Below are 15555 nucleotides of genomic sequence, written 5' to 3'. Positions count from 1 at the left end.
GAGGTTGGCCCAGGATCGAGCATTGTTTCGTTCTGCTGTGCATGGGGTCGCTATGAGTCGGTTCCGACTCGATGGCACCTGACAACAACAACAACCACTGTTACTCAAAATTTCACCTCAACCACTAAAGCTAGTCATGATGAAATTGAAGAATTTTACCAGCTTCTTCAGTCTGAAATTGTTCAAATATTCAATCAAGATGTATCAATAATTACTGATGATTAGAATGCAAAGGTTGCAAACAAAAGAGAGAAGGATCAATAGTTGGAAAATATGGTCTTGGTGATAGAAAATGTCGTCTTGGAGTGATTGCATGATAGAATTTTACAACCAATGACTTCTACATTGCAAATCCTTTTTTTAAACACCACATCATTGCTGATGTCTGATAGATCTTGGCTGAAAGCAGAGAATACCAGAAAGATACTTACACAGGAAAGGTATGTGTCAAGGTCGTATTTTTTCACCATAGTAATTCAATCTGTATAGTGAGCAAGTAATACAAGAAACTGGATTATATGAAGAAAAGTGGCAGGAGAATTTGAGGAAGACTCATTAACAACCTTTGATATGCAGATGACCCAACCTTCTTGCTGGAAGGAAACAAGATGTGAAGCATTTACTGATGAAGATCAAAGACTACAGTCCTCAGTATGGATTACGGTTAAGCATAAAGAATGTAAAAATCCTCATAACTGTATCAATATACAACATCACTATACATGGAGAAAAGATTAGAGCTGTCAAAAGATTTCATTTTAATTGGCTCCCCAAATAAACAATCATGGAAGCATCAGTCAAGAAATCAAATGCATTGAGCAAATCTGTTCCAAAGACCTCTCTAAAGTGTTTAGAAGCAAAGATGTCACAAAGAGGACTAAGGTGCACCTTGGTATTTCAACCCCCTGATATGCATGTGGAAGTTGGACAATGAATAAAGAAGAATGAACAATTGAAACATTTAAATTAATGGTGATTGCAAAGAATATTGACTATAACATGTATTGCCAGAGAATGGACAAATATGTCTTAGAAGAAGTACAGCCAGAATGTTCCTTAGAAATGAGGATGGTTAGACTTCATCTAATTTACTTTGGACATGCTGTCAAGCAGGACCAGTCCCTGGAGAAAGATATTATGTGAAGTAGAGGATCAGAGGAAAACCCTTAACAAGATGGATTGACACCGTGGATGCAGCAGCGTCACAACAATTCTGAGGACAACACAGAATTGGGCAGTGTTTTGTTCTTTTGCATATAGGACAATTATGAGTCAGGACTGGACAGCACCTAAGAACAGCAACAAACAAGGTGTAATTAAGAAAAATTTGTCATGAAAAATGAGAAGTGGTAAAGATATGAATCAGTTCCTTCCAGTTTTACCTTTATTGCCTTAATCATTTCAGTTTAGACTTTTTTGGGGGAGATGCATAAACACAAATAAAGTTAGGTAATTATGTTCATTTTTGCCTTCTTCTATAACAAAAATGGAAGGAGCTCTGGTAGCGTAGTGGTTACGAATTGGGCTGCGAACCTTAAGGTCAGCAGTTCGAAACTACCAGCCGCTCCGCGGGAGAAAGATGAGGCTTTCTACTCCCGTAAAGATTTACACCCTTGGAAACCCTGTACAGGGTCGCTATGGGTCGGAACCGACTCAACGGCACTTAACAACAACAACAACAACATAACAAAAATGGAGTCTTGGTGTGGTGATGTGGGTTAATGCTCTGGACTGCAAAGTTGATTTGAACCACAGGATCAGCCATTCAAACTCACCAGCTGCTCCTTGAAAACCCAATACAGGGTCTCTATGGATTGGAACTGACTTGACGGCACGTAACAACAAAAACAACATAACAAGAATATTAGATTTCAATTGTCAAATTACTTAATGGCACTAACATTACACACATGCCCATGCTTGGACACTTCTCTACTGTTTAGAAAATCTAGTAAAAGCAAGTTTTCTTTTACATTCGTTCTTCCACATGGAGATGCACCTTGTTTTTCTAACTTGTGATTTGGGTGAAAGTTTACAGAGAAAATTAGTTTCCATTCAATAGTTTATATACATTTTGTATCACAATTTTAGTTGTAATTTGCTGTATAAAAAATAGTAGTTCTTCCATTTCCATCCTTGTCCTTCTTTCCTGGACCTTCCTGACTTAGGAGTTTTATTTTGGGGTAAACGCTGTCCTTTTGCACTCAGGTTATTGTTTTGAGGAGTTCATTCCTCTGGAGTGTTATTATTCACTATATAAGTGTGTCTGTTGTTTGACTAGTAAGTGATCCTCAGAATATACTTTTTCTTCTTATTAAGTTAAATCCTTACTTTATCTTTATTTAGTTTATATTAAAGGAGTCCAGGTGGCAGAGTGGTTAAGTGTTTTCCTGGTTAGCCATTATGTAGGAGGAAGTTGTGACATTGTGCTTCTGTAAAGATTTACAGTCTTGGAAACCCCATAGGAAATTTCTACCCTGTCATATATCATCAATGGAGTCCTAGTGTGGCGCTGTGGGTTAATATGCCAGACTGCAAAGCTGTTTGATTGCAAGGTCGGCGGTTCAAGCTCACCCAGCTGCTCCTCGGAAACCATATACAGGGTCACTATGGGTCAGAATCAAGTTGACGGCACTTAACAACAACATATATCATCACTATGATTAAACTGTTTAGTTTGGATATGATGACTTACAGGTAAAATTAGATCTCACAGTCATTAAATCAATAGACCATAGCAAAACTCAGTCAAAATAAATAATAGAAAAGAAGGGGGGAACTTGTAAGATATCTTCGTTGTAGAGTAGAGATACTGAGTTCCTAAATTAATTCTTGATTTTTCAAACAATCAATACAAAAGGTAAAGAAACAGTGGCTTGTATAACTTTCAGTAGCTGGTAGTAGACTAGGAGGAACACTTCTTGTTAGCCTGAGTCAAAATGGAATGGGTTAGAGAAAGGGAATTACACCTAATAGATAAGTCTTTTCAGAGCTATATCACAGGCTTTTTTTTTTTTTTTTTTTTGTATTTTGAGTCTTCTAAATATGAATCTTAGTGTTGTGTGTACCTTATGTATGTAAACATATATAGAAACCAAGTATAAACAATAATTTGCCATAAAGTAATTGTGACTATATATCCACATTTTAAAACCACTGCAGGCAGCTGTATATATAAGATACATGCTAATATCGACTAAATGGACAGAAAAGTCACTACAACTTATTTGTAAATACTCATTCTTAGCCATTGTTGTTGTTAAGTGCCATTGAGTTGGTTCTGACCTGTAGCAATCCTGTATAGGCTTTCCAAAGAGCGAATGATGGGTTTGAACTGCCAACCTTATTGTTCAAACTGGCCTTGCAGTCCAAAGCATTATCCTGCAGCACCACACCAGGACTCCAGAAAGATTGACATTAGCCTAATTATAATTCTATCACATTTTTGCCACATGTCACATTTTCAAATTCCTTTCAAAGGTAAGTTTAACTATACAAGTTAATGTGCTAGACTGCAGGGTTGGTTTAAACTGTAAGGTTGGTGGTGTCAAGCTCACCTATACAGGGTCACTATGAATTGGAACCAACCCGACTGCACTTAACAACTTAACATCCTCCATACATAACAGTAGTCTTTCCTTAGTTTATCTCCCAATTTGTAAAAGTTTTACCGAATTAATTATTACAAGATTAAAATCACATATTATTAAGTGCTGTCTAGTCGGTTCTGACTCATAGCAACCCTGTATAGGGTTTCTGAGGAGTGGTTGGTGGGTTTGAACCACCAACCTTGTGGTTAACAGCCCAATGCTTATCCTACAGTGCCATAGCAAGACTCTTAAAATCACATCTATGTAATAAATATGGCAGGTCTGTATGTCTACATCCAGAGCCCTAGTGACAATAATACTTAAGCACTCAGCTATTAACCAAAGGTTGGCAGTTTGAACCCACCCAAGAATTCTTGGATTAGAAAGAACTGGTGATCTGTAAAGAGTACAGCCAAGAAGACCATATTGGACAGTTCTACTCTGTAATGTGGTGTCACTGTGAGTTGGAATCGGTACACTGGCACCAAACATCTAGAACACAGGTGTCTAAATGGACTTGACCATACAAGGAGACTTCTGAAAGTTTGTGAAAATTTTTCACTATCTTTTAATTCTGTTTTCCTTAAACTTTTGAAACCCCCTTGCATATAGTTGGGTTTTTTTTTTTTTAATTGCTTCTTGAGAGTTTCAGTCTTAGTTTTATAGATTCAGAAACTTTATTTTAGTAATTCATTCTTAGTTAATAAAGTCATGATGAATAGGTACAACAAAATTATTTAATAGGGGAAAAAGTGATGTGAATAATTTGAGTCAGATAGTATTGTTTCTGAGAATGAGTGTAAAATGTGTTTCTTGTTTAAAGTTACAAATAAACATTAAGTCTCATTAGGGAGTGAGTAGGGAAACTTAAAATGTATTAAATATGATTTTATGGATTAAAATTTTTAAGAACTTAAGGAGCTCTGGTAGCGTAGTGGTTACGAATCGGGCTGCGAACCTTAAGGTCAGCGGTTCAAAACTACCAGCTGATCCGCGGGAGAAAGATCAGGCTTTCTACTCCCGTAAAGATTTACACCCTCGGAAACCCTGTACAGGGTCGCTATGCGTCAAAACCGACTCGACGGCACTTAACAACAACAACAGGGAGTGAGTAGGGAAACTTAAAATGTATTAAATATGATTTTATGGATTAAAGTTTTTCAAGAACTATCATAAAATTAATTTGTCATTCTTTTGTTTCCTTTATTATAGCTTCCCAGAATCAAGAACGGTTATGTGCATTTAAAGATCCATATCAACAAGACCTTGGGATAGGTGAGAGTCGAATCTCTCATGAAAATGGGACAATATTATGCTCAAAAGGTAGCACCTGCTACGGCCTTTGGGAGAAATCAAAAGGGGACATAAATCTCGTAAAACAAGGCAAGTGATAGTTTTATTATCTGAAGTGACTTTGTTTTTCATGCATTTGAAGTTTATCTAAAAAGGAGATAGAGTAGAACTCTTGCCCAGAATGTCTCTTTGAGTATTATGTTGTTTTAAGATCTATCTGTATGGAATTAAGTAGACAATAGCAACTCCAAATAATCTCAAGAAATAAGAACCTTAGGAGAACAGTGAATTTATTTTAATAGAGAATGAACAACTCAAAAGGAAGGTGAGAAAGATTGAATAACTCGAAGATGTGCAGTGAGCTGTATATGTACTACTTTTCAATTGATGTATGTTTTATTCGGTATATGCTCAACAACAACAAAAAATAAAATAAAATATTAAAGTATTTTTTAAAGAAACCTCCAAGAAAACAGTTAATTTAAATAGATACATCCATTTATGTATTCATCTACCAGCCTCAAATTTACAAAGGACAAATTGTTAGCTTATTTTAATATTGTTCTTATTGCACCCACTGCTCATTTACCAACATAATTTCCAAAGATCAAGTTGTTGAAAAATGGAGAATGACCACACAATATCACAAAATAGAGGATGACTGTATCATTTTATTGACTCCTGGTATGAACCTATAGGATAAGCACTGGACTTCAAACCACAAGGTTGGCAATTCAAACCCAACAGCTGCTCCTTAGAAACCCTAAACAGGGTGGCTATGAGTTGGAAACCACTCAACGGCACTTAATAACAACAACGTATCACTGCATAACTACCCAATTATATCATTAACGTAACTGCCAAACCTATAAGAATCTTGATCCAACCAAATTGACAAATAACCTTAGCTATCAGACTCATACCTTGGTGTTCATTACTGGGCAAATCTGCTGCACAGGAACTTTTTAAAGTATTGAAGAGCAGAGATGTCAGCTTGAGGACTAGGGTGCGCCTGACCCAGGCCATTGTGTTTTCAATAGCCTCATATGGATGCGAAAGCTGGACAGTGAATAAAGAGGATCGTAGAAGAATTGATGCCTTTGAGTTGTGGTGTTGGAGGAGAATACTGAGGGTGCCATGGACTGCCAAAAGAACCAATAGATCTGTTTTGGAAGAAGTGCAGCCAGAGTGCTCCTTGGAGGCCAGGATGGCTAAGCTTCGTCTCTCCTACTTTGGACATGTAGTCCGGAGGAAACAATCGTTGGAGAAGGATGTCATGCTGGGTAGGGTGGAGGGTCAGAGAAAAAGAGGAAGACCTCCAACGAGATGGATCGGCCAGGTGGCATCATTGATGGACTCGGGGGTGGCAGCGTTGGTGAGGTTGGCCCAGGATCGAGCATTGTTTCGTTCTGCTGTGCATGGGGTCGCTATGAGTCGGTTCCAGCTCGATGGCACCTGACAACAACAACAACAACAACAACTTTCAAAGAACGAGCAGATGCATTGTGATGGGAAAAAATTTCCTGGCCTTTTTCTCACCAATGAAGCTTTCAATTTTCTTAAAACTTCCTTAATCTCTGTTTTTATCTATTTCCTTCCAGAAGTCCATCAAAATTACTTCTTTAGAGTTTTAAAAAATAGTTGCCATCCTTCTGTTGCTGACCTGTCTTGAATTTAACTGAAAGGTCCAGCAGATTCCCTAGGAAGCTACTGCTTTGATTGGACTTTTTTTTTTTTTTTTAAGGTACCTTTACAAAACTGAGTAAAAAGTACATTACTTGAGAAAATTTGTCTACATCCATTCACTAATCACAGAGACATGTTTCAACATGTTTTGATTGGAGTAAATTCATGCATGTATGAACTGAAACCTATACTTTTTGATTTCTTCTCATAATGATAAAAATTCTTTATTATACAATGCTTGGAAGATATAGACAAGTATAATGAAAAAAGTGTGTAGGTCTTAGTTTTAAAAATTGGCATCTCCTTCAGGTGTATTTTCTATATAACATATTTATATGTGTATGTTTCTTTTTTCAAAATTAGGATATTACTATATAAACAAGTCTTTTTTTTTTAATGTACTTTTTATTGTGAATTTGGTGGTGGTTTACAGAATATACCATCAGTTTTGCATCCAACATTTAGTATACATTTTGTTTCATCTGGCTGATTACAATCCCCTTATTGTAACATCACTTATCTTACTTCCTCCCTATTTCCTGTTGCCGTTACTCCTTTTCTAATCCTTCCAAACTTCATCCTTGGATAAACGCTGCCGTTTTGATCTCCACTGGTTGATTATTCTAAGGTGTGCATACCTCATTGTACCCTTTTTTAGTCTGCAATTGTCTTCATTACAAATTAATGTCTCTGGTCTCCTCTTTTCAGTCTTGTTGTGTTGTTTCATTTTCGATACTTCTGTATCTGGATTGTCTTCTAGGCGGTGGTGTCATGTTTTTAATCTCAGGATTTTGTCTACTATTGTTGGTTCTCTATCTGAAGTACTCCCTTTAGTATTTCTTATAAGACTGGTCTAGTTTTTACAAATTCTTCTAAGTACTGTCTATCTGGAAATGCCCTAATTTCACCACCATATTCGAGGGAAATTTTTACTGGGCACATGATTCTTAATTGGCAGTTTTTCTTTAAGAGTTTTATGTTTGTCATCCCATCGCCTTTTTGCTTGAATGGTTTCTTTTGAGAAAATAGAACTTAGTCTTCTTGGCTTTCTTTTGTAGGTAGCTTCTCATATTTCCCAAGTTGCTTTCAGGATTCTTTCCTTGTTTTAGGTTTTGGAGAGTTTGATTATGAGATATGTCTTGGTGATTTTCTTTTGTGGTTTATCCTGTTTGGGATTCCTTCAACTTCTTGAATGCATATATTGTCTCATCTTTCATGATATTAGAGAAGTTTTCTTCCAAGAACTCTTCAATAATTTTCTCTGGTTTTTTGTTTTTTGTTTTTTTTTTGGTTTCTTTCTGTTCTGAAATTCCAGTCATATATATTATTTCTCTTGATGGTATCCCTGTAATTCTGTTTTTGTTCATTTTTCTGATTGTTCCTCTAGCAGATTAGTTTTGTCCTCATGATCACTAATTTTGCCTTCCATTGATACAAATTTATTCCTTTGCCATTTGAGTGTATTTTCTATTTCTGAAGAAAAAACAGAAAAAAGAAAAGCAGAGAAAGAAAAGATTGAAAACAAGGGAAGTGAAAGAAAAGAAACAAGGATTGCAGGGACAGGACCTAGAGAAGAGAAAGCTGTAGGGTGGGTCACAGGACAATCTCTGCTAGCCAGAGCTCACAGGATGGGACGGAGGGATGAGTAGCTAGGATTGGTGGTCCTATATGTTGTTCCTATAGGCCTAGATTTTGTCTTGCATCATAGCATCTGATCTAGTAGTTTCATCCATCTTAGAAGGTATCTGAGGTCCAGGTGCTTGTTCCCAGAAGAAACTCTTATGTACCTGGAGGGCATCTAGGGACAGAGAAGCTGGTAATGGATGGAGGAGTTGGCCTCCAAGGAGTATCTGGGACTGTACACTGCATGTTCTGTAGGTCATTTACTCTCTTGTGTCTTTGTTGTAGAGGGTCTGTAAAGTATGTTTGTCTAGTCCACCTAGAAATCTATAAACAAATCACTTTTAAAAAATTATTAATTGAGTGAAGGTTTACAGAACAGAGCATCTAACAGATTATATTTAACAAATGAACTGCTTTGCTTAATCTCAGTGATTACAGCCCCCTCCATTTCACAACAGTTATCCTACTTCTTCCCTGTGGTTCTTATTTCCATTCTACTCTCCTGCCCAGCCCTTCTGAACTTTGTCCTTAAGTAAATGTTACCTTTTTTGTTTTCAATGCTTGACAATTTCATGGTGAGTGTACCTTACTACTATTGTTGTCCCCCCCTATAAACCTGTCTACCACGGTGTTGAAAATTGGGCCAAGATGGTTAGTTCATTCGGGTGGCCAGGGGCCATAGTCTGAAGTTCCTCCAGTGTCTTTCTGATCAGTAAGCCTAGTCTATTTTATAACTGGTTTTTTGTTGTTGTTGCACATTGTCTCCCACTCTATCTGAGACTTTCTAATGTTATTCCTTTCAGAAAAGTTGATAGTGGTAGTCAGACACTATCTAGTTCATCTGGTCTCAGACTCATGGAGACTGATGTATAAACAAATCTTACACTCATGTTTTTCTCATCTTAAATTATATCGTGAGTATTTCCCCATGTCTTTAAATAGTCACTGAAAACATAATCTGACACAAAATCTTGTTGTATGCATATATTGCACTTTACATGTATGTGGAATATGTTTTTAAGTTATATTTTAAGCTATAAATACATATCGCTGCATTGAACATAAATCTGTGATTATATATGATTATTTATTAGAATAAGATTTCTCAAAGTAGAATTAGTATATTATAAAACATACAAGTATTTTTAAGGCTCTTCATAAAAATTACCGTTTGAGTTTTTAGAAATGTTTATATAAGATTACATTCCCTTTAATCCTGTCTGAGAATATCTATTATTGACTTCTTGTTATATTCTTGTGCTATTATTTTTTAAACTAGAACAGTTTAATAGGTAAAGAAAAAAAATGAGATCTTAATGTTGCTTTAATTTGTATTTCTTAAACTAGTGGTGAAGTTAAGCATCTGATAGTGACTTTTGTGTCTGTGGTGGTTTGAATGCCTCTTCTATTCTTTCTGATTTTTCTGTTTCTTACAAATGTGTGTTTCCTATTAATCTGCAAGACAAAACATAGCTTAGGTATATTCATTTCTGACACATTTATTAAAAATGTTTCTTAATTGTTATTTTCCTTTTGGTTTTGTGTATCTTGTTGTCTCTTAACTTTTGTATATTCATATTGATTTGTAGGATGTTGGTCTCACATTGGAGATCCCCAAGAATGTCATTATGAAGAATGTGTAGTAACCACCACCCCTCCATCAATTCAGAATGGAACATACCGTTTCTGCTGCTGTAGCACAGATTTATGTAATGTCAACTTTACTGAGAATTTCCCACCTCCTGACACAACACCACTCAGTAAGTAAAGTTACTTATGTTTTTTGTAATTTCTTTTTTCTAAATATTTGAAAAAATACAAAAATATGTCAATATTCAGTGTTTACAGAGAGTGTTGATAGAGAGCATGTTACCGCCATAATACTACATTTGGCAAAAATCTGAAATACTAAAGATATATATATCCATCAGATGTAAGTTCTTCTGTCCTATGTGGTACTTAGGAGGAACAACCATTGAAGTAGTTATCTTTCTTTAGCATGTTTGACTTATAATTTGTCTTCCTTTAATCTTTTCCCATTCATTATGTTGACAGACAATAAGTATCAAATGTCTTCATCTTGTGACCCATATAAAACTAGGAAAACTCTGATAGACCAATCACATGACCATAAATGAGTATCTGTGAGTGGTGCTGTGGGCTAATGGTGTCAGACTGCAAAGTCGTTTGAACTGCAACATCAGTGATTCAAGCTCACCAACTGCTCCTTGGAAAGCCTATACAGGTTTGCTATGGGTCAGAATTGACTTGATGGCACTTCACAACAACAACAATGATATTGGGCACAGACTCTCACATTATAATAATTCCAAGATTCATTTGACCTAGAGTTTGGGAAGAGGACAAAATTTATACCATTCACCTTTATAGTCTTTTAAGTTTTTAAAATAAAAAATGTTTGTTCTTATAAAACTACATTACATAGCTATTTAAAACAATAAGATACAGAACAAATAAATGAAATTCCTGAAGGCTGTGTTCTCTGGGTTTTTTTTTTTATTTGACTGTTTAGCAGAATGAGAAGTCTGATGCTGCTTTTGTTGAAACTTAAAAGAATTGAATACTGTTGTTGTTTAGTGCCATTGAGTCAGTTCCAACTCATAGCAACCCTGTACAGGGTTTCCAAGGAGCAGCTGGTGAGTTTGAACCTTGATGTCGAGGGCTTATCCTACAGTGCCACATCAGCAGTTAATTATTAATGTTAGAAAAGATATATGGATTATATGTTGTTGTTGTTAAGTGCCGTCGAGCTGATTCCAACACATAGCGACCCTGTGTAGGTTTCCGAGGAGCAGCTGGTGAGCTTGACCGCCGACCTTGCAGTTCAAACAGCTTTGCAATCTGGATATTATTTAATTCCTATATAATATCCATATACTTGCATATGGATATTATATAGGAATTAAATTTATATTAATTAAAATTAAAGTTCTATTCATACTATAGATTGCAAATTATTTTTGGCTGTACTAAATGTACTGAGGAGCTCTGGTAGCCTAGTGGTTACGAATTGGGCTGCGAATTGCAAAGTCAGCAGTTTGAAACTACCAGCTGCTCCATGGGAGAAAGATGAGGTTTCTGCTTCCATAAAGATTTTCAGCCTTGGAAACCCTGTTTAGGGTTGCTATGGATCAGAACCGACTCGATGGCACTTAACAACAATAACAAGTATACTAGCTCTCTGTTCTCAAAAATAAACCTCAGCAAATGGAGTTTAAAGTATAGTTTACGTGGTATATTCCTCCCATAAAAATGAGTTTTCATCATTAAAAAAGGAAAGGAAACCAAAAGGAGGGTTTCCACCCCCCATTCACTGTTGTTAGCTGCCATTAAGTCTGTTCTGACTCAGCCACCCTGTAAATAACAGAAAGCGACACTTCCAAGTCTCAGCAATTGCTGTTATTCTTAAGCCCATTGTTGCTGCCAGTTATCTATCCATCTTGCTGGTGGTCTACTTTTTTGATGACCTTCCACTTTCCAAGCATGTTGTCCTTCTCCAGGGACATGTACCTCCTGACAATATGTCCAAAATACTAGAGACAAAGCCATATTCTTTTCTAAGAAGCATGCTAGCTGTACTTCTTCCAACACAGATTTGTTTGTTCTTAATAGTCTTTGCCGGCACCATCTCTATAGTTTTCCTTACTCATTGACTAACTATCACATACATAAGTGTGACTGAAAATACCATGGCTTGGGTCAGATGCACCTTAGTGTTTAAAGTGACACCTTTGCTCTTTAACACTTTTTTTTTTCTTCTTGCTTTAGCAAACAAAATTATTTTCTCACAGTTTTTAGGAGGCTAGAAGTCTGCATTCAGGGTACCACCTCTAAAGAAAGGCTTTCTGTCTGTGTTGGCTTTTTGGGAAGGTCCTTGTCTCCTTTCAGCATCTGTGAGTGCAGTGTTCCTTGGAAATCTCCATGTATCTTGGCATCAATCTTCACCTGGGTCCAAAGGATGTACTCCACTCCCAGCTCCTCTTCTAGGTGGTGCTGAGGTCCCTCTCTCTTTGCTCACTTCTCTGTCCTTTTATTTCTTGTAACATAAAAGGTGATGCAGGCCACACCCAGGGAAACTCCCCTTACATTGAATCAGGGCTGTGACTAGAGCCCTGGTGTGGTGCTGTGGGTTAATGTGCCAGACTGCAAAGCTGTTTGAACTGCAAGTGCGGCAGTTCAAGCTCACCTTGCTCCTTGGAAACCCTATACAGGGTCGCTATGGGTCAGAACTGACTTGACAGCACTTAACAACAAAAACAACATCCCACCCAATCCCCTTACAACTAACTGACTGATTATATCAGATCACAACATGGGGATGACTCCATCATTATATAAGTGTCAGATTACATCATTATTTAACTGCCAAACCACTGAGAATCTTGGCCCAACCAAGTTGTCAGATATTTTTGAAGAACACAGTTCAATCTATGAAAAGTCTTTCATATGGAGGTAATCATGATCATCTAAATATATATACTTACAAAAGTGGTTTTGTATAATATATTCCAATGCTCTTTAACACTTTAAAAGAGATCTTTTGCTGCAGACTTACCTGATGTAATATGTCATTTGATTTCATTACTGCTAGTTCCATGAACACTGATTGTGGATCTAAGCAAATGAAGTCTTTGACGATTTCAGTCTCTTTTCGATTTATCATGGTGTTATTTATTGATCCAGTTGTGAGGATTTTTGTTTTCTTTATATTAAGGTAAAATCCATACTGAAAGATGTAGTCTTTGATCTTCTTCAGTAAGGATCTTGCATCCTCTTCACTTTCAGTGAGCAAGGTTGTTTAATCTGCATATCAGAGGTTGTTAATAAGTCTTCCTCCATTCCTGATGCTATGGTAGTCTTCATGTAATCTAGTTTCTTGGATTATTTACTCAGAACACAGATTGGATGAGTATGGTGAAAAGGCTACAACCCTGGCACACACCTTTGCTGATTTTAAACCATTCAGTATCTTCTTTTAACAACTGCCTTTGGTCAATGTACAGGTTCCTAATGAGCACAATTAAGCGTTCTAGGATTCCTATTATCAGTGTTACCCATAATTTGCTATGATCTGCATAATCAATCAACAAAGGTATAATCAGTAAAGCACAATTAAACATGTTTATGCTATTGTTAACTTTCAGACAAGATCTAGCAATGAGATCCCTTATTCCATATTGTTTTCTCAATGTGGTTTGAATTTCTGGCAACTCCCTGTTGATCTACTGCTAGTCTTTTTAACATTATCTTTAGTAAAATTTTACTTGTATGTGATATTAATGATATTGTTTGATGATTACCACATTATATTGGGCCATCTTTCTTTGGAATAGACACAAATATGGATCTCTTCCAATGACTGTCCTGGCAGCTGTCTTCCATATTTCTTAACATAGACAGATGAGCGCATCAGTTTGTTGCAGGATTTCAATTTGTATCCCATGAATTCCTGGAGATTTGTTTTTGCTAATTCCTTCAGTAATGCTTGGAAGTCTTCCTTCAATACCATTGGTTCTTGAGCATAATACTTCCTCTTGAAATGATTGCTCATGGACCATTTCTTTTTGCTATAGTATATTCCTTCCATCTGACTGTTGTTCATTTTTTAATTTTTTTATTATAAATTGAGTGAGGATTTATAGAGAAGATCATCAGTTTTACATTCAACAAATTATGCACTTTGTTTCATCTCAATGATTGAATCCCCTACACACAACAACAGTTATCTCTTACATGCCTGTGGTATCTATTTCTATTCCACCCACCTTCTCATTCTTTTTCAAATTTGTCCTTAGGTAAATGTTGCACTTTAGATTTTGAATGATTGACAATTCCATGGTGAGTATACCTTACTAATGTTGTCCCCTCTATTACATCTATCTACTGATTGGCTGAAAATTGGGCTACATGAGTCAGCCAACTCCTTTTCAGACATGAAGTATGGTTGAGGGCCACTATCTCATGTTCCTCTCATTCTCATTTTGAATCACTAAGCCTGGTTTTTTTTTTTTTTGTGTGTGTGTGTGTGTGTGTGTGTGTTTTAAATAATAATTTTGAGTTTCCCATGTTTTCTCTCACTCTACCTGGGACCTTATAATAAAATCCCTTTCAGAGCAGTTGGTAGTAGTAGCCAAGCACCATCTAGTTTTTCTGATTTCAGTGTATTCCATCTTCTTTTGATGTGTCCAGCATCATTTAATATTTTGCCCATTTGTTGTTGTTAGGTACCATCGAGTCAGCACTGACTCAGTGACCCTATCTCAATAGAACAAAACACTGCCCAGTTCCGTGCCAACCTCACAATCACTACACCTGAGCCCATTGCAGCAGCCACTGAGCTAATTCATCTTGTTGGGGTTTTCCTCTTTTTCTCCAATCCTCTACTTTACCAAACGTGACTGGTCCCTCCTGACAATTTGTCTAAAGTATGGGAGACAAAATTTGGCTTCCCTGGCTTCCAGGGAGCATTCTGGCTGTACTTCTTCCAGTGCAGATTGGTTTGTTTTTCTGGTACTCAATGATATTTGTAATATTCTCCTCCAACTCAAATGCATCAATTCTTCTACAGTCTTCCTTATTCACTGTCCAACTTTCACATGCATATGAGATTATTGAGACTATCATGGCTTGGATCAGGTACACTTTAATTCTCAAAATGTCATCATTGCTCTTCAACACTTTACAGAGGTCATGTGCAGCAGATTTCCCTAATGCAGTAAATGCATCATTTGATTTCTTGATTGTTGCTTTCATGAATGTTGGTTGATCCAAGACAAAAGAAATCTTTGACAACTTCAGTCTTTTCTCCATTTATCATGATTTTTTTTATTGATCAAGTGGTGATGATTTTTGTTTTCTTGACATTGAGATGCAACTGATGCCAAAGGCTGTGCTCTTTGATCTTCATCAGTAAGTGTTTTCAGTCCTCTTTGCTTTCAGCAATCAAGGTTGTGCCATCTACATATCACAGGTTCTTAATGAGTCTTCCTTCAATCCTTATGCCACATTTTTCTTCATATAGTCCAGCTTCTTGGATTATTTGCTCTGTATACAGATTGAATAAACATGGTAAAATAATAAAACCCTGGCACACACCTTTCCCAGTTTGAAACCATTCGGTGTTCCCTATTTCCATTTGAACAACTGCCTCTTGGTCTATCTACAAGTTCCCCCTGAGCACCATTAAGTGTTCTGGAGCACTCATTCTCAGCATTGTTGCCCATAGCTTGTCATGATCCACACAATCAAAAGCCTTAATGTAGTCAGTAAAGCACAGGTATTCACTGCTTTTCTGGTATTCTCTGCTTTCAGCCAAGATCCATCTGACATCAGCAGTGCTATG

General features: G+C 36.7%; 1 protein-coding gene across 1 annotated transcript in view; it reads left to right on the top strand.

Annotated features, from left to right (window-relative positions):
* Positions 1-15555, top strand: part of BMPR2 (bone morphogenetic protein receptor, type II (serine/threonine kinase)) — a 231944-nt gene that overhangs the window by 113448 nt on the left and 102941 nt on the right. Inside the window, exons 2-3 of the mRNA XM_006861975.1 lie at positions 4803-4973; positions 9782-9952. Of these exons, the coding sequence (XP_006862037.1) occupies positions 4803-4973; positions 9782-9952 (342 nt within the window). The remainder of the gene's footprint in view (positions 1-4802; positions 4974-9781; positions 9953-15555) is intronic.

The sequence above is a fragment of the Chrysochloris asiatica genome, unplaced genomic scaffold, assembly GCF_000296735.1.
Source record: "Chrysochloris asiatica unplaced genomic scaffold, ChrAsi1.0 scaffold00045, whole genome shotgun sequence".
NCBI classification, from domain to species: Eukaryota; Metazoa; Chordata; class Mammalia; order Afrosoricida; family Chrysochloridae; genus Chrysochloris; species Chrysochloris asiatica.
Note: the sequence above shows the minus strand (reverse complement) of the source record. Positions and strands in the feature narration are given on the sequence as shown.